This window comes from Brachyhypopomus gauderio, chromosome 4 (assembly GCF_052324685.1).
Source record: "Brachyhypopomus gauderio isolate BG-103 chromosome 4, BGAUD_0.2, whole genome shotgun sequence".
NCBI classification, from domain to species: Eukaryota; Metazoa; Chordata; class Actinopteri; order Gymnotiformes; family Hypopomidae; genus Brachyhypopomus; species Brachyhypopomus gauderio.
In genome coordinates this window covers 29,815,152-29,837,971 of record NC_135214.1, presented here as the reverse complement: position 1 = coordinate 29,837,971, position 22,820 = coordinate 29,815,152, and the positions used below count along the sequence as shown (strand labels likewise).

At 40.4% G+C, this 22,820-nt stretch overlaps 3 protein-coding genes and 1 long non-coding RNA gene across 4 annotated transcripts; 2 read left to right on the top strand and 2 right to left on the bottom strand.

Moving 5' to 3' along the window:
- The first annotated feature begins 419 nt into the window (after positions 1-419).
- On the top strand, positions 420-7,197 carry LOC143512910 (uncharacterized). The gene is made up of 3 exons (XR_013130539.1): positions 420-1,263; positions 1,347-1,549; positions 7,054-7,197. It is a non-coding gene; the product is annotated as an uncharacterized LOC143512910 (long non-coding RNA).
- A 64-nt stretch (positions 7,198-7,261) lies between these two features.
- Positions 7,262-11,223, top strand: gpr173 (G protein-coupled receptor 173). Its single transcript, XM_077003714.1, has one exon. The coding sequence runs from the start codon at positions 7,309-7,311 to the stop codon at positions 8,470-8,472; it is 1,164 nt and encodes a 387-aa protein (XP_076859829.1). The 5' UTR covers positions 7,262-7,308; the 3' UTR covers positions 8,473-11,223.
- A 3,373-nt stretch (positions 11,224-14,596) lies between these two features.
- suv39h1a (SUV39H1 histone lysine methyltransferase a) lies at positions 14,597-18,485 on the bottom strand. Its single transcript, XM_077003713.1, has 6 exons — positions 18,355-18,485; positions 17,781-17,926; positions 16,897-17,562; positions 16,329-16,475; positions 15,756-15,885; positions 14,597-15,636 (listed from the first exon to the last, which is right to left on the bottom strand). Exons 1-6 carry the CDS (start codon positions 18,371-18,373, stop codon positions 15,503-15,505), a joined length of 1,242 nt encoding a protein of 413 aa, XP_076859828.1. The 5' UTR covers positions 18,374-18,485; the 3' UTR covers positions 14,597-15,502.
- A 510-nt stretch (positions 18,486-18,995) lies between these two features.
- Positions 18,996-22,768, bottom strand: LOC143512906 (organic solute transporter subunit alpha). The gene is made up of 7 exons (XM_077003712.1): positions 22,476-22,768; positions 21,847-21,998; positions 21,657-21,730; positions 21,394-21,549; positions 21,022-21,133; positions 20,475-20,727; positions 18,996-20,366 (listed from the first exon to the last, which is right to left on the bottom strand). Exons 1-7 carry the CDS (start codon positions 22,543-22,545, stop codon positions 19,939-19,941), a joined length of 1,245 nt encoding a protein of 414 aa, XP_076859827.1. The 5' UTR covers positions 22,546-22,768; the 3' UTR covers positions 18,996-19,938.
- Between the last annotated feature and the right edge of the window lie 52 nt (positions 22,769-22,820).

The following is a 22,820-nucleotide window of genomic DNA, read 5'->3' as shown; positions in this document are numbered from 1 at the left end:
TGTTAATGCACAAATTGGACTGTACTACTATCCATTTGAAATACAAATATCTATCTATCTATCTATCTATCTATCTATCTATCTATCTATCTATCTATCTATCTATCTATCTATCTATCTATCTATCTATCTATCTATCTATCTATCTATCTATCTATCGAACGAAATACACTAACATTTAGCACGGAATAGTGTATGATGGCTTTCCATAAACCTAGTTTATGTCCCCAACAATATATTCCCATCACACTGGCATAATTGGTCACTGTCAGAATTGCCAGAAAGTGTATGATCCTGTCCATTTCTCAAACCCAATTAGGAAAACTTGGACCGGCGGTAAGTTTGTGTTTTATGATAGGATTTATATACGACAGCGAACCTCACTGTTATCCTGAAGAGCGCAGCATCACTGATCCTGTCGAAACATCCCGAGACCGGCTTTGTCGTTTCCGGAAGAAACCGAGGGATAGCCTGACCGAGCGCAGAGACTGGAGACGGTATTTCCTACTAACCTTAGAAAAATAACAATTTCATGTGGTTAATACTGAATTATCATTCTCAATTCAGATGATGACTCCTTTATGCTGAAAGACATGATATACGTCCCAACTACGAATCGGGACTCATTGTCATGAGTGCCAAATCCTCTTTTGCGTTTTACATCAAAGACAGTATCGGGCGTATGTGTTTTAAAAATATAGGGCGCCTACTTGCTCTGTGTACATATACACACATAGGATGACTGCACCGTGTGTAAGGACAACGCTCATAGCGCTGGATTTATGGAGGGATGATGCTTGATTCGTCTAACGGATTAAATCCAGCCGAAGATGTGGATATCGTTGTGGTGGAGGAAATCGTCTTCGGCTCTGGTCGAGATTTCAGCAAGAAAATGAAGACTGGGAGAAAGCAGCTTGTGTTGAAGCCCTATTAGCGAGTGTCAGTCGTTATTTACGAATTCAATTCTGCGTATCCGAATACGACACTGATGCTGCATTACGGGCTTAAACGTTAGGGTACCAAAAAACCGAATATAGGCTATACAAATTCTGGCAGTGACCATTTATTTATTTAATTCTGCCAGTGTGATGGGAATATATTGTTGAGGCTTAGGCTAGGTTTATGGAAAGCCAGAAGACATGACATGCACACGAAAAAAGAGGAAACGATATTTTTGCTTTTTAAAACCTGTGTTTACATAAGCTAACGACTGCTGGCTAAATAGGGGGCTTACCGATCGACACTGACTTTACAATGAAACAGGTTTGGCGTTATTTTTCCCAGACGTGACCATTCTGTGTATTAATTAATTATTTGATTCATCTTATTTTCCTGTTCTCTGTTAGGCTACTTGTAAAGGACGTGAAAATAGATCTTGGATTATAAATTGGATTCATGTTCGATCCACTGAACGAGCCGTGGCGTTTCGAAAAGACACGTTTCTACCCCCTTTATCTGTATTTATTTCTTGATAACTGCAACAAGCTCTCGTTCAGGCCTACAAGCGAAGCCAAAGCCATTGTCTCGAGGACAAGCTTGACAATTTCAGGTAAGAACCTACCACATTCCCACATTGTGATTTTGGCACTTTTGACTTTTTTAAGGTAATAGGAATCTATTTAGAATAATCATGTAGGTTATAATTCATTACAACCTTGGGAAACCACTGATGCCAATTTTAACCCTTCAGTGAAAGACAAAGTATCCTTGACTCGTGTCCCGACCTATCATTTTCTCTTGTCGCATAGGCTACGATAAAGCCTGCTAACTGAAAATGCAGGTCTGCTTTAACCACTTGTTATTTCTCGGTGGCACACACACACACACACACGCACGCACGCGAGAGAGCGCGCGCGTGCACACACACACACACACACACACACACACACACAAGCGCATACAAAGCATACGCACATATGTTAATTTGTATATCTGGGTAATGGAGGCCTATGGGGTTATACAAACCTAAGTAGCTCCCAAGAGATAGAATTAAGGCACCAAAGCATATCAGTAGACTATAACTCTAAAGGCTCTCTTATAGCTAAATACTTTGATACAAGCCATTTGCACTTTTGCGTAGGCATTTAGACGCATTGGCATTGGCTGCGAGGCTCTCGTCATCAGTTCTAGGTAGTGAATTATTTTCATATTCAGCCTTTTTCAAGCAAATGAACACGGCAGTCACCCGCAGTTTGAAATGTGTATGCAATGCAGGAAAGCTCACCTTCTGTACACGTTAACATTTCTCAGTGTTGCGCATGCAGCGCCACTTTCATATATATAACAAAATACAACACAAATGCCCCCAAACCACATTCTTTTTTTTTGTTTCGCTTTGTTTTGAACTCTTTCCGAACGACAAACGCGAGACAGTCGGACCGATTCTTGGTCTTTTTATTGTGAATCTGGTGTCGCCTCCTCCCATGGAGACCGCGGTACCAGCGATCACTGCTGTTGCTATCCAGTTCTTGACTGTACCACGGCCTTCTGCCTCCAACCAACTCCCATTTATCAGACTCCTCCCCGAGTGTTTCGAGGCTTATTCGTAATTAATACGAATAATTTAGTTTATCTGGCCTCTAAAGGAAAATACCACGGTGTAGTACGTCATTGTACGTCCATGGACACTGGCTTCCAACAGCAAATTCTTTGTAATTAGCATTATCTACAAACATTTTGAGAAACAAATTATTGGTCATGTTACTAATAATCACTTTATACAAGCACTTAATAAAGTCAGATTTGACTTAGTCTATAACAAAGATAAACATAGTATGTTCTGTTCACACTTCTAATATCACATCTCTATTCTACTCCTGTGTGATACGTCAAACATATGAAGTTGAGATGGGAAGCTTCGTATGGCCGTATATGCAGTATAGATACAGTCTATTCCTGTTTAGATTTTACTTCTTTAAAATTGATTGGTACTACAGTATACATTCAGCTTAGCTACGCCTGGATGATCTGAGCTTCATTGTGTGGTAAATGTGAATGTTTGAATGATGCTCCAAAGGATTTTACTGTCCAAATGGAGGTATACTTTGTCCACTGGCCTTGCATCTCAGAAGGCAGATGCAATTCCGTTTTCTTTTCTTTTTCTTATGACTTTGGAAATTCGTTTCCTTGAAAGTAAACTTTTTCTCAGATGGTGCCATTAATTAAAGCTTATTTTCTATCTATATTTGAGGATATACAGTCACAGCTATGCAAGCACTTGGGCAGCTATTGTCTGTTTGGCATCATTATATGATTTTAGAAGTCTATATTATGATTTCAGAAGTCAATAATATGATTTATCTGTAACAAGATTTCAGAAGACGACAATGAAATCATTTAAAAATCCAGCTTTTTGTAGCACATGCCGCATATAAATAATAGATGCTGCATTTGCCATCGTCAACAGTCCTGACAACACCCAAGTGCATTTTGCAGTCTGTATTTCAAAAATATCATCAAGTTGAATTGAATTATATTTAGTTATTTTGTGAAGTGCACAGTGGGCATTCAGATCCATGCTTTGCTGACATGAATGTCCCATAGACACTTACACACATAACCGTTACACTGTTCAAACCCTTATGTTAACACATGACCCAGACAGAAATGATACACACACATACGCTTAATTTTTTCTGCTCCTCAGTTTAATCCTTGGCATCAACATTTGCATAATTCTCTCTTGATTTAAGATAAACGAAAACAGATTGTTTAAAAAGACGTTTCTTATCACATTCAGATTCCTTCCATCTTGTTCTGTAACAAACTGGCACACAGACAGACATTTCTGCTTCCCCCCTTTTTAGGGAACGCTGCATGACTGCTCTGCAGATACATGGCGTGTGCCGCTGCCTAAACACAAAACAGTCACTTTTCTTCTCTGGGTACCTAACTGCCTCTGATGAGCATCACATTTCCCTCCCACCTCACCTCAGCACATACAAATTTGACTGCATTGGGTCGTACAAAGACACACACAGATACATGCACACGCAAATAACATTTGCGCACGCACGCACGCACACACACACACACACACACACACACACACACACACACACACACACACACACACACACACACACACACACTGCATGAGGCAGAAAGGCCCTGTAGCTTAGCAACAAGCGGCTGTAATTGCTGTGACAGAAGTACATTAATATGACTACTCTAAAACAATAGGTCGATGTTGTTTTCCCTCCTGTTGGTCTCTGATACGCTGTAATAATCACCCAGGGTTTTCAACAACCTCAAACAGCTTCCAGTTTGGTAAAGATCTCATGGCCAGTCATATGTAATACAAATGGTCCCAGTAAAAGCAGCTCAGTGTCACTGCAGAAAAGAATATATCTGAATTTACAAACCAGCGCTCTTTTCTGTTGAGGTCCACCATCTCGATTTCTGCACCTAAATGACTTCTCGGCCTCATCATAGATCATAGCGATTAGCCTTCCCTCCCCCATCTCTCCTTCCCCTTTCCCATCCCCTCTGCCTGCCTATCCACAGAGATACACTCAACACACACACAAAAGTGATGTTAGGTATTGTAGCCTAGCAACAAGTGAGGTAATCACTGTGACAGACTCGTCGCTGGCTTGCTATGCTGCGTGTGGTGGGAACAGCTGATCTGTTGTGTGCAGAGACGGAGGTAGAAGACGCTCCTCAGCATGCTACAGCAGATGCTTACAGGAGCCCTGCTTCTGCCTTTCTGGCGACTATTGATTGATTCACGTACTTACAACTGACATGTAGCCTACAAATCTGTAGTACCCTCGTTGGAGAGATGTCAAATTCAGTTCACAGCCCAATGAAGGGACAAATGGTGTCACTATATGTCGTAGAAAATCTAGTGAGCCACCCTTTTTTCATTTTATTTAAGCCCTTTGGTTATAGGTAGTTTGTTGGTAGAGTTGTTAAATACATATGTCTTTGGTTTGGCAGAACACATTTGATAGGAGATGGATTAAAATGGATGGATTAAAAAACTGGGGAACTCTAGTGCGAGGCTGAGAACACAGGTAATTTTGCTATGTCAGTGCACTTAGAAGAAGCTAAAATGATTTCTGATGAGCAGACATCTGAGCTATATCAAGATAAAAAAGACCATTCAATGAAATATTAAACCAACCTTGTCCTTATCCCTCTAACCAAGTGTGATTCAATGAACTGCCCTGATCACTTTACATAGTCAATACTCAATATTAGGGGGGAAGTGCAATTGAAATACAATTCTGGGTTACTGTATGATAAACTCAGATTTGTTTAGAGGTTCATGCAATTGGTAATGGGAATCAATTGTTATCGGCCTGTCAGAAATATCTGTGATAGGTATCATAGTAATTGCAAGGACGTCTTTGCATTGTCTTGCACACAAGGTCTTATCATCTGTGATTGATTATTATTCATCATTGCTCAGGTGCAGATGGTTTTCAGTTTCCCCTGAGCAAAAGGAAAAGCATATATTGTGGTTGATGTACGAAGTGCCTCACTTGAAGATTTAACTTGAAAACCTGACCAGCTTTCTAAGCCCTGCAGTAGGACCATTCAAGATGCATAATGGTTCAAAATCCAGCAACAATGTTTTCTGCATCACACTTTAACTTTAGAATTTGGGAAAAGGGCTTTTGAACATCCTATTCAGAGGCCACGTGGGATTTATCATAACTCCAGGAGTGCTCTTGACTCTTGAACTATCTCTATCCAACTATGCTGTTGTGTGAAAGGTCAGTGGATGGTCTTTGCTGTTATAGCACATTCACTAGATTGTGGACCTGGTCTAAGACTTTGAAATACGGCTTTGGAAGATGAAAGGAACTGTGGGAAATGTAGTGAGAGCTCCTTTGTGTTTTGATAATAACCACTGTGGAGTGGATACTCCTTCTTCTGAGAGTATTGAATAAAGTTCAGTTTAGCTTACTGAGCTGAACTGGCACATCCTGGCACTTGCTCCACCCGGACCCAACAATCAAAAACCAAATATACTGCATTGGACAGGTTGTCTGTTCACACAGGTATACCTGCTATAGTTAAGTTCATGCCCAGTTGACCTCACTTCAGAGTTTTGCTTATTGGGGAGTTAACAGTGGTTCTGATAGCATGGTGGCAATAGCATGTAGTAATCCTGATAGCCTGCTGAGCTCACAACATGCAAAATATTGAAGAGGTCTATCAAGAGGTAGTTTAAGAGCCCAGTGATGCCCTGAGGCAACCAGAATTGTAAATATCTGATAGGTGACTGTAAAAAGTCTAAGAAAAAGGATTAATGTACTAGGGATTAAGCAAGTTGGGTGCCCCAGTGATCCAACACGGAGCAGAATGATGAATAAACGAGGCTGTTCAGACTGGAGACAGGAAAGGTAAACATGTTAACTCTCTCTAATATGATGAGTATGTCTTATTGGACGGGTATAAGAGGTGAAGGACATTCATTTCACAGTTGAGTATCTTAGACAGAAGTAATTAATTTGATTTGATTAAAAGTAATATGATGGCCTACATTAACCAAGCAGAGGGGAGTCCAAAAGAAAAAAAAACACAGCACATCTAAATTCTACTTAGAGCAAGTTTGATATACTTATTCAATTGAAAAGATTTTCCAGCAATAATATTATTTCTTGTTACTACTAAGCAAATGCACATCTGAACATATATCTGTTATGTTGTAATCTTTAACATCACAATATAAAGATATCACTGTTTTCATCTTGTCATGTCTAGTTCTTGAGACATTTTATAAGATGCATTTGACACAAACCATAGAAATAAAATGAGTTGACATGGCAATAATCATTGCCATTTTTACACAGCATACTGGAAAATATTCAGGGCATCAAATTGTATAAATGTACTGTTCCAGATTTTTTAAGCTCCATATTTGTATGGTGAAGTGAATCATTTTTACACGTTACCTCAACTATGAGAAATGTGTTATATACATTTATATATAATTAAGGTATGTATGTATGTGTGTTTGTATATACACATACACGCACAGTAATTCACAATAATAACTGCACACTAAAAACATTAACAGTTATTTCACTTTATTGACAGGTGGGAAAGCCAGGAGAGGAGGCAGGTTTGAAAGGGAGCAGTGAAGAGAAGTGTGCAAAATGGGGCAATGCAGAACCAGCTTCTCCTGTTCCATGTGAGACAACAACGAGAGGCAACCACGAGGACGAAAAACAGCTCAGTCGGAGGAGGCGGAGGAGGAGGAGGTGGAGGAGGCGGAGGAGGAGGAGGCGACAGAAAAGGAGGTGTTGGTTCCAGCGGGGGGGAAGAAGCCTTGCGCACGGAGGACCGGAAGGGATGGCCAACGGAAACGAGAGCGGCGAGGGCCCCGGCAACCCCCTGGCAGCCGTGGTGGCGACTACAGGTGGCGTGTTGGGCGAAGGGCCTTCGTCTCCCGTGTCCACCTACATCAAGCTCGTCCTGCTAGGGCTGATCATATGCATCAGCCTGGTAGGCAACCTAGTGGTCTCTCTGCTGGTGTTAAGGGACAGGGCCCTACACAAGGCCCCGTACTATTTCCTGCTGGACCTCTGCCTGGCTGACACTATTCGATCAGCAGTCTGCTTCCCGTTCGTTCTGGTGTCCATTAAGAACGGTTCGGCTTGGACCTACAGCGTCCTCAGCTGCAAGGTGGTGGCTTTCATGGCTGTGCTCTTCTGCTTCCATGCCGCCTTCATGCTGTTCTGCATTAGCGTCACACGCTACATGGCCATCGCCCACCACAGGTTCTACTCTAAACGCATGACCTTCTGGACCTGTGTTGCTGTGGTTTGTATGGTTTGGACTCTGTCGGTCGCTATGGCGTTCCCACCGGTCTTTGACGTGGGTACATACAAGTTTATCCGTGAAGAGGACCAATGTATTTTTGAGCATCGCTACTTCAAGGCCAACGACACACTGGGCTTCATGCTCATGCTAGCTGTGTTGATCCTTGCCACTCATGTCGTCTACATGAAGCTCTTACTCTTCGAATACAAGCACCGCAAGATGAAGCCGGTCCAGATGGTTCCAGCCATCAGCCAAAACTGGACCTTTCACGGGCCTGGAGCCACTGGCCAGGCGGCCGCCAACTGGATCGCGGGGTTCGGCCGGGGCCCGATGCCACCTACCCTGTTGGGCATCAGGCAGAACTTGCACAACCAGAACCGACGGCTGCTGGGCATGGAGGAGTTCAAGGCGGAAAAGCAGCTTGGCAGGATGTTTTATGTGATCACCCTGTTTTTTCTGGTGCTGTGGTCGCCATACATCGTGGCCTGTTACTGGCGGGTCTTTGTGAAGGCATGTACCATTCCGCACAGGTACCTCTCCACTACAGTGTGGATGAGTTTTGCCCAGGCAGGGGTAAATCCCATTATCTGCTTTTTCCTAAACAAAGACCTGAAGAAGGGTCTGCTGGCCCACCTGCCTCCCTGTTGTAGAACTAAACCTCAACTACCCCGTGAGCCTTACTATGTCATGTAAAGACTGAAGTGCTGGTTCATTTTCTTTTCTTTTCAATTCTTTCTTTTTGGATGGGTGATAATAGGACAGTTAGAAGAGGTCAGAAAGCATTTGAAGTCTGAGGCATTTGGGACGCTCTATGTTGTTGTGGCCTTTGATCTGGCAGCAGTGCACGATGCTTTAAAGGGTTAAAAGGGTGGGCGTCATGGGGGAAAAAGTATTTCTATCACCTAAATGCTATCCTTTGTTTTTTTTTATGTTGACCTTAAAGGGGAAGGATCCTGGCTAAAATGTGAGACACTAAATCAAATCTAAACAGTTTTGTAGTGCAGTGCAGTTTACCACAGGCATGAGGGTGCTATAATTCTAAAAAACAAAAAACAAAAACAAAAAACAAAACAAAACAAAACAAAAAACAACTGAGATACAGAACAGTTGTAGTAGAAAACTATGGATTTCATACCAAAACAATTATTTTTGGTAAATGAACATGCAAGGATTTAATTACAAATGGCCAAATGTGACTGATACTGAAAAAAAAAAGTTAAACGTCGCTTTATCTCGGCTACATTAAGTGTTAAATGTCAAAGCATCTACTACATGAATCTGAAGATCATTTTCCAAATATAAACATATATTATTTCTTGAAATGTCATTCACAAACAGCATAAAGCTAAACTCTTGGCACAGTAATTTGTATTATTTAAAGTACTAATTACTAACAAGTGCATATACTACAGTAATTAAAATCAATTTTGTGCATGCATGTAATTTTATCTTAAAAGAGAAACAATGATTGCCAAGAGACAAAGTCTCCATATCAGGCTAATCAGTGAGGGCTGAATTTGGTCATAATTGGCACATTTATGTTAAACTTGGGGAGTGCCAGTGAGAATACCTGTGGGCCACTCAGATAATCCTGGACCTACAGAGATTAGAACAAAACAAATTGTTGGTTTTTTTATTCTGCTCTCTGCACCAAACACATCACTGATTTGAAGGCAGTTGGAGTCTGAACTATGAAGTTCTGTCAAGTAGTGAATAATCACGTTTGTAGTCAATCTCATCTTCAGCAACTTTAATTACATTTTCTGCTGTAATTACTTACTATGTTTATTTGCTTCGCTCCGCTCCATTTATATATTAAATTCCACTAATGAAAGTTAAAGTCTTTCATTACAATTCAGAAAATGGCAAATGTCCTTATGATTAACTGAAGAATGGGAGCAGGGTCTTGATATCAAAACAAAAACTACTGATGAGGTTGCATGAGATCCTTAAAGACACATAATATACAAAGCCCTAATCATATCAAATTAGTCTCAAAAGTATAACATTACAAAAAATACTGTTGCAAGCATTTTGAACTTATGGCCTCAGTCCAGATAATGTGTCCTAGAAATAGTCTGAAAATCCCACTGCTGGATTACTGTATTTTTAGAAATAGTCCAGAGTGGAATTAGACACTGGATTATCTGTGGATATTCCTAATGGACACATTGTAGTACAAAATTACAATGTACTTAAATTAATTCTGAATTCATGAATTCATGTGGAGTGCCAATCTGAATTAATATCAGTGCTGATCTAATTCTGATATAATAAGCTCCCACAGAAGGGGTATCGTTGCATGATATGCTAGTTCATTTGAAATTGTCATGTAAGTTACAAGTGACATTACATTAAAAATATAAATAATATGTATACTGACCTCCAAGGAAGGAAGATGTTTGAAGGGATGGCAAAACTAATGTAGACCAAAAGATAAGTGGAAGGTTAGAATATAACATCATTAATATGATTCATTTTTGATTGACCTGTTATAGCAGAGATCAAATAAGAGTCTCCACATAAAGGGAAGCTAAGAACTCTAATGGTAATAAAGAAAATGAAGCTTGAATGAAAAAAGTTCATTTGACATCAAACCTAATTTTAAATACTTTTAAGTATTACTTTAAGTTTAATATAATAAAACTTATAATATTACTTTTTAAATATAATATTGTTTCTATTACATATTATTATATCCGTTGAGCTAAACTGAGGAATTTGTGCTGGGGGCAGTTAAATTTTTTTTGCCTGATAATATTTTGCACACAATTTCAGAAATTGCTGATCAGTAAAATTTTCTTTGGGATAATGTTAACTTGAAATTGAATGCTTACCAATAGAGGCAGGGACCCAGAGATTGTAATATTTTAATGAATGTTACAGAGAGCAGAACATTGTGATTGTTCTTGCGAGGTAGGCTTCAGATTGTTAGGGGTGTTCTAACTCCTTTCTGCTCCTGTTTTTGTTTGTATGTCTGTTTGCAAAATCAAAGAAAATGTAGATCAACAGAAAAATAAACAACAGCTGTATCAACCAATAGCAACAACCACCACTACTGAAAGAAAAGGGGGAATAATTCTTTCTGTTATCTGCATTTATTGCCTTACTCTAATATCAAGGTTGGATGTTACTGATGTATAGAAGATTTGACAGCTGTATGGCCTCTACAGACACTACAGACAGATGCAGGGGAACACAGTACCTCTGTGTCTTTCTGACAGCTGCAGAACTGAATTCCTTCCCGAGCTTACAAACTGAGGTCAGAAGGAAAAAAGCATCATCAGAAGGGTGCTAAAATCTGGAAAGAAAATTGCCAAATTGTGACACTGGAGTGTACAATTTTGCACAGTTCAATGGAAAGACTTGAATGCAAAAAACTTGATTTCCTGTGGAATTAAAAGGAACTTCCTTTATTCTGGTGGATTTCTTTGAGACATTTTTTGGAGGGTGGTGGTGGGGGTGGGGTGGGGGGGGTTGGTTTGTTCTTATTTCTTCTTCTTCTTTCTTCTTCTTCTTCTTATATCTTTTGGGGTGGGGGAATGCAGGTGACCGCTGATGATAATGTGTATTCATTATGTGGAAAGAATCTGAGAAGGCAGAACAAGCACTCTGGTGGTTGGAAGGGAGGGCTTGTGGGTAGGAGCATAGGGAGTGATTTTTTGTAACAAGCAAACATGCCTGGTAGAACACTTTTAGTTGCTTCAGGCATTCTATCTTTTGTAAAATAACTGTGACCTCTGTGCAATTTCCTGTGTATTATATGGACTATGGACTAACTTAAAAAACAAACAAACAAACAAAAAAAGAGAAGGGGGGTGCTCTTGATCGTCATCTTTTTACTGCGCATGTGTGAGAGAGTGTTCATGCTGTGTATGAATGTGGGAGAGGACTGGGGAGGCTACGGTTGAAGCCACATCAATTATTGTTAGGCACAGATATCGACAGCCTGATGAAAATCTGCACTCCTGCGGTTGATCGAGGTCTCTTGTTTTGTTTGTTTTGTTTTTTTGTGGTTTTTTTTTTTTTTTTTTGTTAGTAGGCTTTCTGAATTCAGGCCTTGTCCTCCCAGGTTTGGATTTTCAAAGTTTAAAATTATATTATTAAGTTAATACCTTAAGAAAGATCTGATCAATTAAATCCCCACAGGCATTTTACTTAAAAAATTTTCAGATCAAGAGACAGCTGACATTTTTAAAGATGTTGCTAAACACAACTGAAATATGTGAAATAAAGGCACTAAATCAAAGTTGATGTAGAAGTTATACAAAATTACTTTTGCAATAATAAATCTACTAAGAGTAAGTTACTCTGGATAAGAGCATCTGCTAAATACCCAACATGTAAGAGAACTTGCCTTTTATTTAAAATGAGCAAAATGTAGCAGATATGATTAATGTTTCCTTCTACAACCTTCTGGTCGAACAGAAGGTTCTTAAAGGTTTTGAAAACAGTTGAATTACCACGAGCTACGCAGATAGTAAAGCAGTGGCTTGGTGAGTTGTAAATCCACACTCCAACACACTGCAATAAGTACATATGACACATTTAAAATAATAACTCTAATCGGTAAAGCCAGGTGACTCTACTAGGTGTCATGTAGAACATTCAGCCCATGACAATACTGACTGCTTCAAACTGCAAAAGCACTATTTCCATAACTACCCTAATCTCCTATCGTCTGCCAATTTCACTGTCACACTGACTACTGAAAGTAAATGAGAGAGTAATTGAAATTCAAATGAAAAATACAAATGATTCAAAAATGAACATTTATATGCACACTTTGCTTCATTAATATTAAGACAAAATTAGTAAAACTGTGATTCAACTTTAACTCATTTTTCTCTCTAAGATTAGATTCTGCCAACAACCTTTCTTTAAAAATCATTGGCAGATCATTGAATAATCTATTTAAGATATAGAAAATGTTTTAAAGAACATATGTGCATAAAAAACCTGAAATTTAACTCAATATGAAATGAATATGAAACATAAAATATTTTGATCTGAACTGCAGCACGTCTCAATGTGCTTTTAAATGAACCAATTGCTTTGGTCAGTTTATAAAAAAAATAATTTGTTGTTAGCAGTGCCAAAAGATGTGTTCATTTCTCATTAAATCGATAATTTAATTAATGACAAAAGGCATGGGGATTTTTAAAGGTATATTTTATCTCCTCCTATGCCACACTAATGGGGCTAATGGGAGCCATGACAAACAAGCCCACTCAAAGAGCAATAGACTCGGTGAGAATTCATTAACACGACGGACATATTTCTTTGATCAGCTCAGGAGTCTCATTTTTCATGAGTGCATGATGGATGAAAAGAAAAAAAAGAGAGAGAATGTGAAGTTGGCTTTCAGATTCAGCTATCTTGTTCTGTAAATTAAAGGGTTTTTTTCCCCTGACACGACAATAAAAGTATACTTTTGTTGCGTTTTTGACTGTTAATGTACCATAACATTGACTCAAAGGGAAACGTGTCCTTGCCCCATGTGAAAGAGCGTAATGCTACTCCTCACTTTGCAAAAGACATGGTAGCAGGCCAGATCCACAACCCACAAGGGCCACAGATTCATCCTCAGTTGCATAATCACGAGTCTGCCTTCACAGAGCCCTGCTTTAAGTAAGTTAAACCACAAGTTTCTCTAGAGGTGTCACAGTACTGAACCCATGACAACAGAATTCTGCTAAACAGAAATTTTTTTTTCAGGTGTGCTTTCACTCATCAACTATTGCATTTATTTTCCATGGAATCTTGTACAATTTCATTTACATCACTTATAAGCCATGCTATAAATTCTTCTTACAACAGTGACAGGAAAATTGATAAAAATGGTAAGATTATGATCAAAATGGTAAGATTAAGATCAACTATCATGATCAACACTGAATCATGTAGATCTTCAGATGCCTCTAAATGTTGTGACAGCGGAGGATGTTTTCTCTTCCCACCAAAGCTTTCAGACATATCTGAACCTGGAGTTATTTTCCCTTTTCACTATATTTATACTTCTTTTTCCCTAGAAAAACATGTCAGTTGCATTCAGTTAACACTCAGATTCAGAGAAGCAGACCCACGACCCTAATCGAGTAGCTTAAGAGGTGAGGCTGCAAACCGATGTCCGTTAACTTCTATATGACAGTTACTGAATTCCAGATCAGACATCTAATGAAACAATTGTGATCAACTCAAAAACTAAATTAACATTACTTAAAACAAGAAAAATGAAAATGTTAAGATTTGGGAGAAAACCGTCAAACCCATTACATAAGATGGAGGTGAAAAGAAGTGGACATTTAACTGAGAAACAACAGTACAAGATCCAGCAGTGTACAGTGTGAAAACATCCACGCTATACATGTAAGAATGGTGAGGCCGTACGCACAAGGTGAAATGCTAGCGTCACACATTAACCAATCTAGGCTTACCACATACCGATTCACCATAAATACACACAATAAAAGCAAGTGGGAGGTGTGCATTTAAACCACACTACGAATGAACTGCAGTGAGGAGAGAGGGAGGGAGATCAAGCAGAGACTGAGGAAGAGATCAGTCAGGGAGGAAGCGCAGACAGCAACCAGGAGAGGATGATGGACTGCAGGCTGGAGAAACAGGACCTCCTGAAGGGAGAATACAGCTGCTGACTGTCCTAAGCCGTGGATACAGACTCCCTGGAGAGAGCAGCCCCAGCAAGCCGACTCTTTCAGAAAGAACCCATCACTGATGCTCTAGCATAGTGGACCTAGTCTAAAACAGTGTGAAACTACTAGAGTGTGGTGCCCATTCTTATAAACAAACAACAGACGACATGCCAAGCTTTATTAAGCAATCATTGTCCAGGAGGTAACATCTGATGTAATTTCAACACTTCCTATCCTGACTTAGAATAGCCAGAGCTTATGTTTGGTTAAATCTTCACTTTCACCATAAATACAGAACTACTTGCCTAGATGTAGCTGAAGAACTCTTACATATAAATTAACCAAAGCCAATTATATGAAGAGGGACTTTTTGGCATGTAGTGTGAAGACATGCACAACAGTATAAAAACATGAGGGGACAACTACATCTTATTGGCTCTAACCATTTTTTTTGGCAGGTAGCATGAAAACTAGAATACAATTGCACCATCTGGTGGCTGCAACAGATTTCTCCGAGACAAATGAAACAATGGCGCATCTGCCTTTTATTAATTCAAAAAAGGCTTTGTAATAAAAAGGACTTGGAAAACACAAAACAAATGAACAAACACACAAAATCGTGCCATGTTTAAGTAGACGTCCTAAGACATTAAACTTGACAGTAATGCTGCAACATCAAAAAACGAAGGATTAAATGGAACAGCATGTGAAAGGAGGGCGTGGAGGTGTTTCACACATGCCGTGTAGCATTCTGAGCAATGTGTAATGGAACTTCACACTTCATGAAAAATAGAAGACAACCAAACATGTATGTAATGTGTTTAACATGAACTTAACATGAAAAAACTAAAAAAAAACAGTGTTATAAAAGCGCTTTCATGTAAATGTATGAAAAAGCAAAAACAAACATAGTCTGTACTATGCAGATTCGCTGGTCGATATAAAACACTGGTTGACATTACCGCTGAAATTTAAAAGTGCCTGCAGTGTATATAAAATTTAAAACAGACATAATATAAGGCAATACTGCAAAAATAAAACACTGTATGTTGAGGGGGGAAGATGCAGTATTAAAACAAGTATTTCCGGCAGTTCTCTGCTCCACATTTGCACTCCATATGGACCCTCTTGATGGCGGTGCTGTGAGCTCCTGCCAGGTTGAAATTAGCATCCATCCTGGTGCCCTCTTCATCCAGTGGGTCAACTGCAACACAGGTGAAGCCCAGGCTACTAATTGAGTTTAAACTAAAGTAAAAGTCACAGTTTCCCAAAGAACATTTTTAGTAATTGCCAAGAATAAAAAAAATACCATCTCACTCTTACTTGTCATTTTATAGTCAAAGGTGATCTCCTCCCCTGCTTTGATTGCTCTTGTTGCAAAGAATGCAATTCTGGGGAGACGTTCGTCCAGGTTATCGATGAAAACATTGTATACCTGCAAGTTCGGCTCACACTGCAACACAGTTATTAAAAGCTCTATGACATTTGTGGCTTAAATTACTGGCATCAACGGCAGTGCACACAGAACACTCGTCATGTGAGATTTTCGTCACACCTCCCCCGATCTTTCATATGTAAATAAATGTAACTGGGACATGATCAAATGAGAAAGTTCTTGGGACAACGGTGACGAGCTTTTGGGGTGAGGCAGAACATAGACGCACAAGCACAACAGCATAGAAGCTGCATTTGGACTGCATACAAAGGGAGATGCTACTTTATTACATCTACATTAGCTGGGTAGATGGATACAGAAAAGCTTACTGGAAGCTGCCTGACATCAGATCAAACTACCATGACTTTGCATCACGATTTTAAAAATCACATTATGACCTCATCGTCATGGTCTGGTGCAACATTATATCTTAAACATAAATTTCACTAAACCTCACTCACACTGTGGTTGACGAAGTGAGAGATGTTTCCATAGTGGGCTGCATCCACAGTATAAACATCATCTACGTAGTCCAGATCAAACAGATAGGTGGCTCCTTGTTTATCGTACATCTCCCCCCTCTTCTCCGCCTCCTCCGATGTGATAATCTGAGATTACACAGCAGACCGCAAGTGACAATAAGACATATGCCACAGAATGTCGGGTTATGAGAAGATGAGTGTACATTAGTTAATGAGAAAAACAACAGCAACAGTAAAAGTAACCAAAAAAAATTTCTATTTTGTGACAACAGCGAGAATGTTAATTCCTACAAACAGGGAGGGATGACGTGAAGGCTGCTGACTGTCCTATTTTGACAAAGGACTAAGAACTTATACAAAGAGTTTATATAAAGATGTACAAGGCTTCTGAAGACATGCACAACAGTACATAAACATGATGGGACAACTGCATCTTATTGACTCTAACCATAAAACACCACCACACTCCGCAACTTTACATATCATGTGACTGAGATCAGCACAACTGCAGAACACACTATTCAGCGCAAAGCTTAAAGTACCTCACCTCTCCCAGGTACTCCATCACGAAGGCGTTCCGGTGAATCTTCTCGAGTGTGCGCACACCCCAACCCCTTCCGTTGGCCGTCTTAAAGATGCACAAGTCATACTGGATACCCCTCTGCACGACCCTGTTCCCACAGTCTGGCCCACAGCAGCACAGAGAGTTGCATTCGTAGATGGGCAATCCGGGCCTAATCTTCACCTGCTGACTGCGATTATATGCCACACGGTGCTTGGCTACACCAGCGCAGCAACCATGGATGGGCTCCCCGATGCAGTCAGAGCACTTGCAGCCCCCCGCCGCCAATGCCTGGCACTGCCTCACGCCTTCCCCGAACCTGTAGTCACTGATGTACGTGAAGTGTCTGGGAGGGCCGTCCAGATCTACCTCGTTGAGGATGAAGATGCGGCCCTTGTGCCTGCAGGAGTGGTTCAGCTTCTCCTCCCAAAGCCGAAGCTTCACGCGCTGCTTGGCCCGCTGGAAAAGGAAGGAGACGGTGGAGGCGTCCAGCGAGGGCGAGTCCAGTGGCTTAGAAGCACGCTGCAGCGCTGAGCGCACATCTTGCCGGAACTGCCGGAGCAGACCAGGGCACCTGAGGTTTCTGCGAGGTTCCCATGTGCTCTCCGACTCAGAGTAGCCTTTCCATTTCACCAGGAAAAACTCTTGACCCTACACATGGAGGCACAGTAAAATACAAATATAACACGCATGCACCTGTCAGATACAAAAATGTGACAATGTACAGATAAGTGAATGGGTCCTTCACAGCTATAACAAACCGACTGACAGGTATCAGTGTTGTTACAGATACATAGATTAAAATATGAGGTGAAGAAATAAACATTAGCATTTTATTTTATTTTACTTATTCATTTATGCCCTCTCACCTTAATTCTTCTGTAGTTACATAGGTACTCCACCTCATAGTCATTTAAGTTTTTTCTGGTCACAGCCAGCTGCTCACACAATAATTTCTGTCTGCGACACACAGCTTGCAGATCATCCCACGTGAATTTACAAGAGACACTGCAAACTTCAGAAACAAAAGAAACCCCACATGAACTAGATATAAGCCCAGGTCAATTATGCCATTGAACAGGATAATTTACTGTCACCTCTGACTTGGGCTTGACCTGGTCTATTGTTGAACGTCTCTTGTGAAAAGAGTGCCCTTTACAAATTAAGTTTCCATCTAGCTTATGCAACATTGGATTTAAATAAGCTGTTCGTGACAATTTCTCCGCTGAAATGCATCAGCTGTATGCCTAGAACGGAAGGTGTGGTAAAACTTCGAAAACATTTTTTTATAGATTGCCAAATTACGTTACACACGCCAGATTACTTCTGTTCGATCGGTTTGAATAAAAAACAAACTGGTCACATGCTGCCACTGGTAATATGAGGTCAGGCAATAATGTCCTAAAAGCAGTAGCTACCTCACTGAGGTCTAACAAGTCCTACCTTTCAAATACTGCGCCATGTTTCCCTCTTTGGTCAAATTGATCAGATATACCGGACTGGAGGCCTAAGCAATTCATTGGTCTAGGTGTTACCGGGGAAGACACTCGATTCTGATTGGTCAATTCCTCTGAAACGCCATTGCAGAATATTTTGAATAGATTACTAGCAAAAAATGTATTTAGAAATAGCATTTGTGAGATAAATGGAAATTCGACTTTTACAGCAATTGGAGGTTTATGTTCCGAAGAAAGGACAGGTTCACATAACGCATGTTGACAAAAGTAAATTTTCATTCACTGCAGTTAAAAGTTAATTTCTTACGCAAAGTTTACATCACGTACAAGAGGAGTGTTGCTCGGCGTAGACATATTTCAACCAACGTTGAATCCGAAATGTAAGGCTGTTGTACCATAGGACGAAAAATTACGTTTTCATACACTTCTGTGTAAAAGGCAAAAGTTGGTGTCGACAAGAAAACACGTGTAAATACTCATATATTTCAGCGGCTGTAAAAAGTACTCTTTAATTATTAAAAATACTACTTCCAGATTGTCATTTCCGACAGGAAGGTAAATTTTTAGCATGCACTGCGACAGAGCCCCGGCCTTTGCAGTGTTGAATTTCTCCTTTCTATCCTCATATATAGGCCTACTGTATTTTAGTAACACGTTCTGTTTCTGTTGTCACACAGCGGGATGAAATTAGTTATTGAAGATTAGCAAATTAACACTACATGGTAATGAATGAGCAACTAAACTAACTGACTTGTAACTTGATAGCTAATTACGCTGTGACGGTGTAAATAGTGAGGAGGAATGGGTTACTTTTATTATTATAGATATACTAGCTAATTGTTTAGATTTTTAATTAGATACAGGCACTTTCATTACATAGCCTATGTAACATGAAAGATCTGGCACATTTTAAAGTGTCAAATTTCTCAGAAATTACAGTCAGTCGTGTTAGGGAGTAAAAACCAATGATGTTCCTCTATCAGGGGTAAACTGAGGTCTCTTTATGCGGTATGAGGGACTAATTCTCTTTTGCTAAAGTGCCCAGGAGATGCAAATGAACTAATAAACACTCATTGTTAAGTGTAGTTAATTGTAGTATATAACAATACTGCATACTTTAGCAGTAACACTTAGAAGACCACTCAAGTTCAGTCCCCAAGTGTTTCAGATGTTGTACAATTGCATTAAAATACGATGTTGAGTGAGAGTGATCTGGAGTCTAGTTAGCTCCAGAGATATGTACTTGCCTATTATTACATATTTGTTGTTACTTGTGTATTGTTAGATGTCTGTACTTGATCAGGAAAGAAAACATGAGTTTGTGTGTGTGTGTGTGTGTGTGTGTGTGTGTGTGTGTGTGTGTGTGTGTGTGTGTGTGTTGGGGGGTGAGTTGATCAACTTTTCTGAATTCCAATGCCTTCTCCAAATTTTTGAACCTATAAAGAACTTTACAAAAATTTACAGTTTGCAGCATAAAGGTGCCTGCAATAAAATTAAGTGATCCACTTAAAAAAAAAGAATGAATGCAAGAAACAAAACTAGACTGCTGTCAAAGCATATGATGCAACTGCTACACAACTGTCACATCTCTGTTTTCCACACAGTTGATGTCAGCACTGACGGTGATGGCTGTCATCTCTGTGCACGTACGCTCTCCAGTTAGGTTAGCGCCGTCTTTCTCTGGGTTTTCCGGCTCTAGAGGCCTGGTTTGTATGGGGAAGGGGAAGCGGTCCAATGGTGCATGCTCTATCCTGCACAGACTGTCGTCACTGTCGCTGCTGTAGCTGGGGTTGGAGCACCACGGCTCCTCTGCCTGGGCACTGAGCTGCACGGCGAGGTGTGGCTCATCCTCTGTCTGAACTCCCTTACTGGTGCTGCTCGCGATTCCCTCCTCCAATCCAAAAGCGGCATCTGGACTGGGCTCCACCTTCCGGAATATGTTTCGAGCGAAGAGGCTGATGCAGAACATCTCCACAATCACAGAGTAGTGGTATATTACTGATAGTGGGAAAGAGAGAAGAGTTATTAAAAAAACACATTAAGCACTCCTAAACAAATGTGAAAAAAGATGTTAAAGTCCAGGATTGCTGCTGTTTCGGTCCTTACACTGAGAGCGAAACTGATCGGAGAAGGGAGGTGTGCAGGGCACAACTTTAAGTGCCCCCATGGTCTCCAGAATCCCGCTCTGAAGTCCACACAAGACTAAGACAACAATGATGCAGACAAACTTGGAACGAAGCCTATAGCCATGCAACGACCTCTTTGTCGCCTTGTAAAACAACAGGTAGCCATAGAAGGACAGAAAGGTGGATACAGCGGTGACTGCATTCACATACACATTGGGATTGACTGAGTCCACCTAGAGGATGCGAGAGGAAGAAATTCAGTGTGGTTAGTATATTGGATGTATCTGCAGGACACTGAATAGTTGAAAAAACAAACTGGACCTAGAAGTGAGTAAATGAAAGATGATCCTATTTAAATGTTTTGAAAAATATGTTTTGAAAAAACGTGGCATACAGTTTCACAGATGCATGCAGTTGATTCATGGATGCATCTTGATATATTTTATATCTGATTCCTTAAACCATTCCTTAGAGTATCCCAGGAATCCGGACACATTTGTCATGTCAAAATGGCACATTACACTCACATCCCCGTAGTCGTACTGTTCGTCTGTCCAGAGCACGAGAGTGATGAAGAACAGGACTGTTCTGACCACAGAGAGCTGCAGCACAGCTGCCATCATCCATCCCAGACTTGTCCTGTAACACAGCAGGACCGAGGGAGCATCGTGCCACGGCACAGCATAAGCGCCAAGCAATCATTCTGTTCTGTCAGCACACCACACGCCTAATCTGATCTCAAAATGCCTATGTGTGGCCTTTAAAGTAGACTCGCATCGCTCGGTAAGCATGTGCACGAATGCACTGCAAATCAGAGAAAGGCAAAGCTCAAGGCAGGTTTGAATATGTAGCACAAGGCAAATTGAAGATGGTGGTGGTGCATGTCTTGACTGGTCTACCTGTTGATGTTGATGAGGGGAAGACAGCAGCAGCAACAACAGGGGAAAGGGTTGGGGGAGACCTGCTCCCCTTCCAGCACTTCCAGCATTCGTGCCTTCCCCCCGAAGAAGTTCTTGATGAGACCCATGAACTTCAACGGGGTGATGGAGTGATATCTTCAAGACAGTGCAATGTAGTTCTTAGGGTCATGCGCTAAAGCTGACAAGCACACATGTAAAACAAAAATGTAGCTAAAAGTGCAACTGCTTTCAAGATTACTTACAGAGACGCTATAAAATTGCACAACGATGATGACCGGGGCACATACAGTGCAACGATGGAAGTCATTCCGAAAACCTGACAAGAAGGGCTTACAGTCACAAAACCCCCAGCAGGTTCCATGCTTCACATGCAAGTGACAATATAAAACCATCTGCTGACATATTTTCGACCCATCGAAGGTGTGGTTTTACCGGGTACATGCCGAGGATCCACAGGCAGAGCCGCCTGCGTCTGGATGAAGGCTCGTGGCGAAGGAAGAAGCCAATTTCCTCCAGGAAGAGGGCCAGCAACAGGATAGCCAGGATGGCCGGGATAAGGAACAGCCACAGCTCATTTTTAATCACTTTACATAAAGACAATAACATCGACAAGACCCCCTTGAAAAGCATTCAGACAAATATACAATATATGATGTAGCAAGGTCAAATAAGTTTGTCCAGAACAAAATGTAACCATACCTAATTCATTATATTAAATTGCTATGAAAATATCTGTTGCATAATTTTTTTTAAATCACAATATAGTGACAAATTTAAGTGCAAATGTTAGTATTTTATTAATAAAACATAACAAAAGTGCTAGCTAACTGCTAACATATTCCAAGCACATTTTAGAAATGGCTAATAGAAATTATTAAAGGTAGTTCATTCTTCATGAATACAATAATGTATTCATGCAATAATGTCACATAGAAGCCCCATTTTACTCATTTACAGCACAGCGAGATGCCATGTCTCCGATAATACAATACTGAAGCAAAGTATTGTTCACAATAATACAATACGCTAGCAAAGCTAGTGTGTCCCATGGTGGGCCTTACCTTTGAAGAAATCTGATGAGAGTGGGATTTCTGCACCTATCAAGCTGCAGTTATCCTCTTTTCTGAGCATTTCCGTTCTGAGAATATGGAGTCCTCAGGAAACCATATAGTGATAAAAGAGGTTTGGGAAAAACAATTTTGGAAGTGAACCCCAAAGAAGTACACTGTGCCTAAATCTTGGCCATATTATTTAATTCATCATCACAATTTGATTCAGCTTGCATGAGTTACAAAGTCCTCTTTGACTTGTTGCAAAGGAGTACTTAGAAAAATTCCCTTCCATGCTAAGCAAGTCTCTGATTGTCTGAGTGATGTGTTCCTGATCTCAGAATTAATGATTGACAA

What these genes read in the sequence shown, in the direction of transcription:
- LOC143512906 (XM_077003712.1), bottom strand. Translation starts at nt 22,545, where the DNA reads ATGCTCAGAAAAGAGGATAACTGCAGCTTGATAGGTGCAGAAATCCCA. An exon ending in CCCCTCATCAACATCAACAG is followed by an intron (nt 21,134 to 21,393) that starts GTAGACCAGTCA and finishes GCTGTGTTACAG; the next exon opens with GACAAGTCTGGGATGGATGA. An exon ending in AACAGTACGACTACGGGGAT is followed by an intron (nt 20,728 to 21,021) that starts GTGAGTGTAATG and finishes CGCATCCTCTAG; the next exon opens with GTGGACTCAGTCAATCCCAA.
- suv39h1a (XM_077003713.1), bottom strand. An exon ending in TGATGGAGTACCTGGGAGAG is followed by an intron (nt 16,476 to 16,896) that starts GTGAGGTACTTT and finishes GTGTAATCTCAG; the next exon opens with ATTATCACATCGGAGGAGGC. An exon ending in CTTTGACTATAAAATGACAA is followed by an intron (nt 15,637 to 15,755) that starts GTAAGAGTGAGA and finishes CCTGTGTTGCAG; the next exon opens with TTGACCCACTGGATGAAGAG.
- gpr173 (XM_077003714.1), top strand. Translation starts at nt 7,309, where the DNA reads ATGGCCAACGGAAACGAGAGCGGCGAGGGCCCCGGCAACCCCCTGGCA.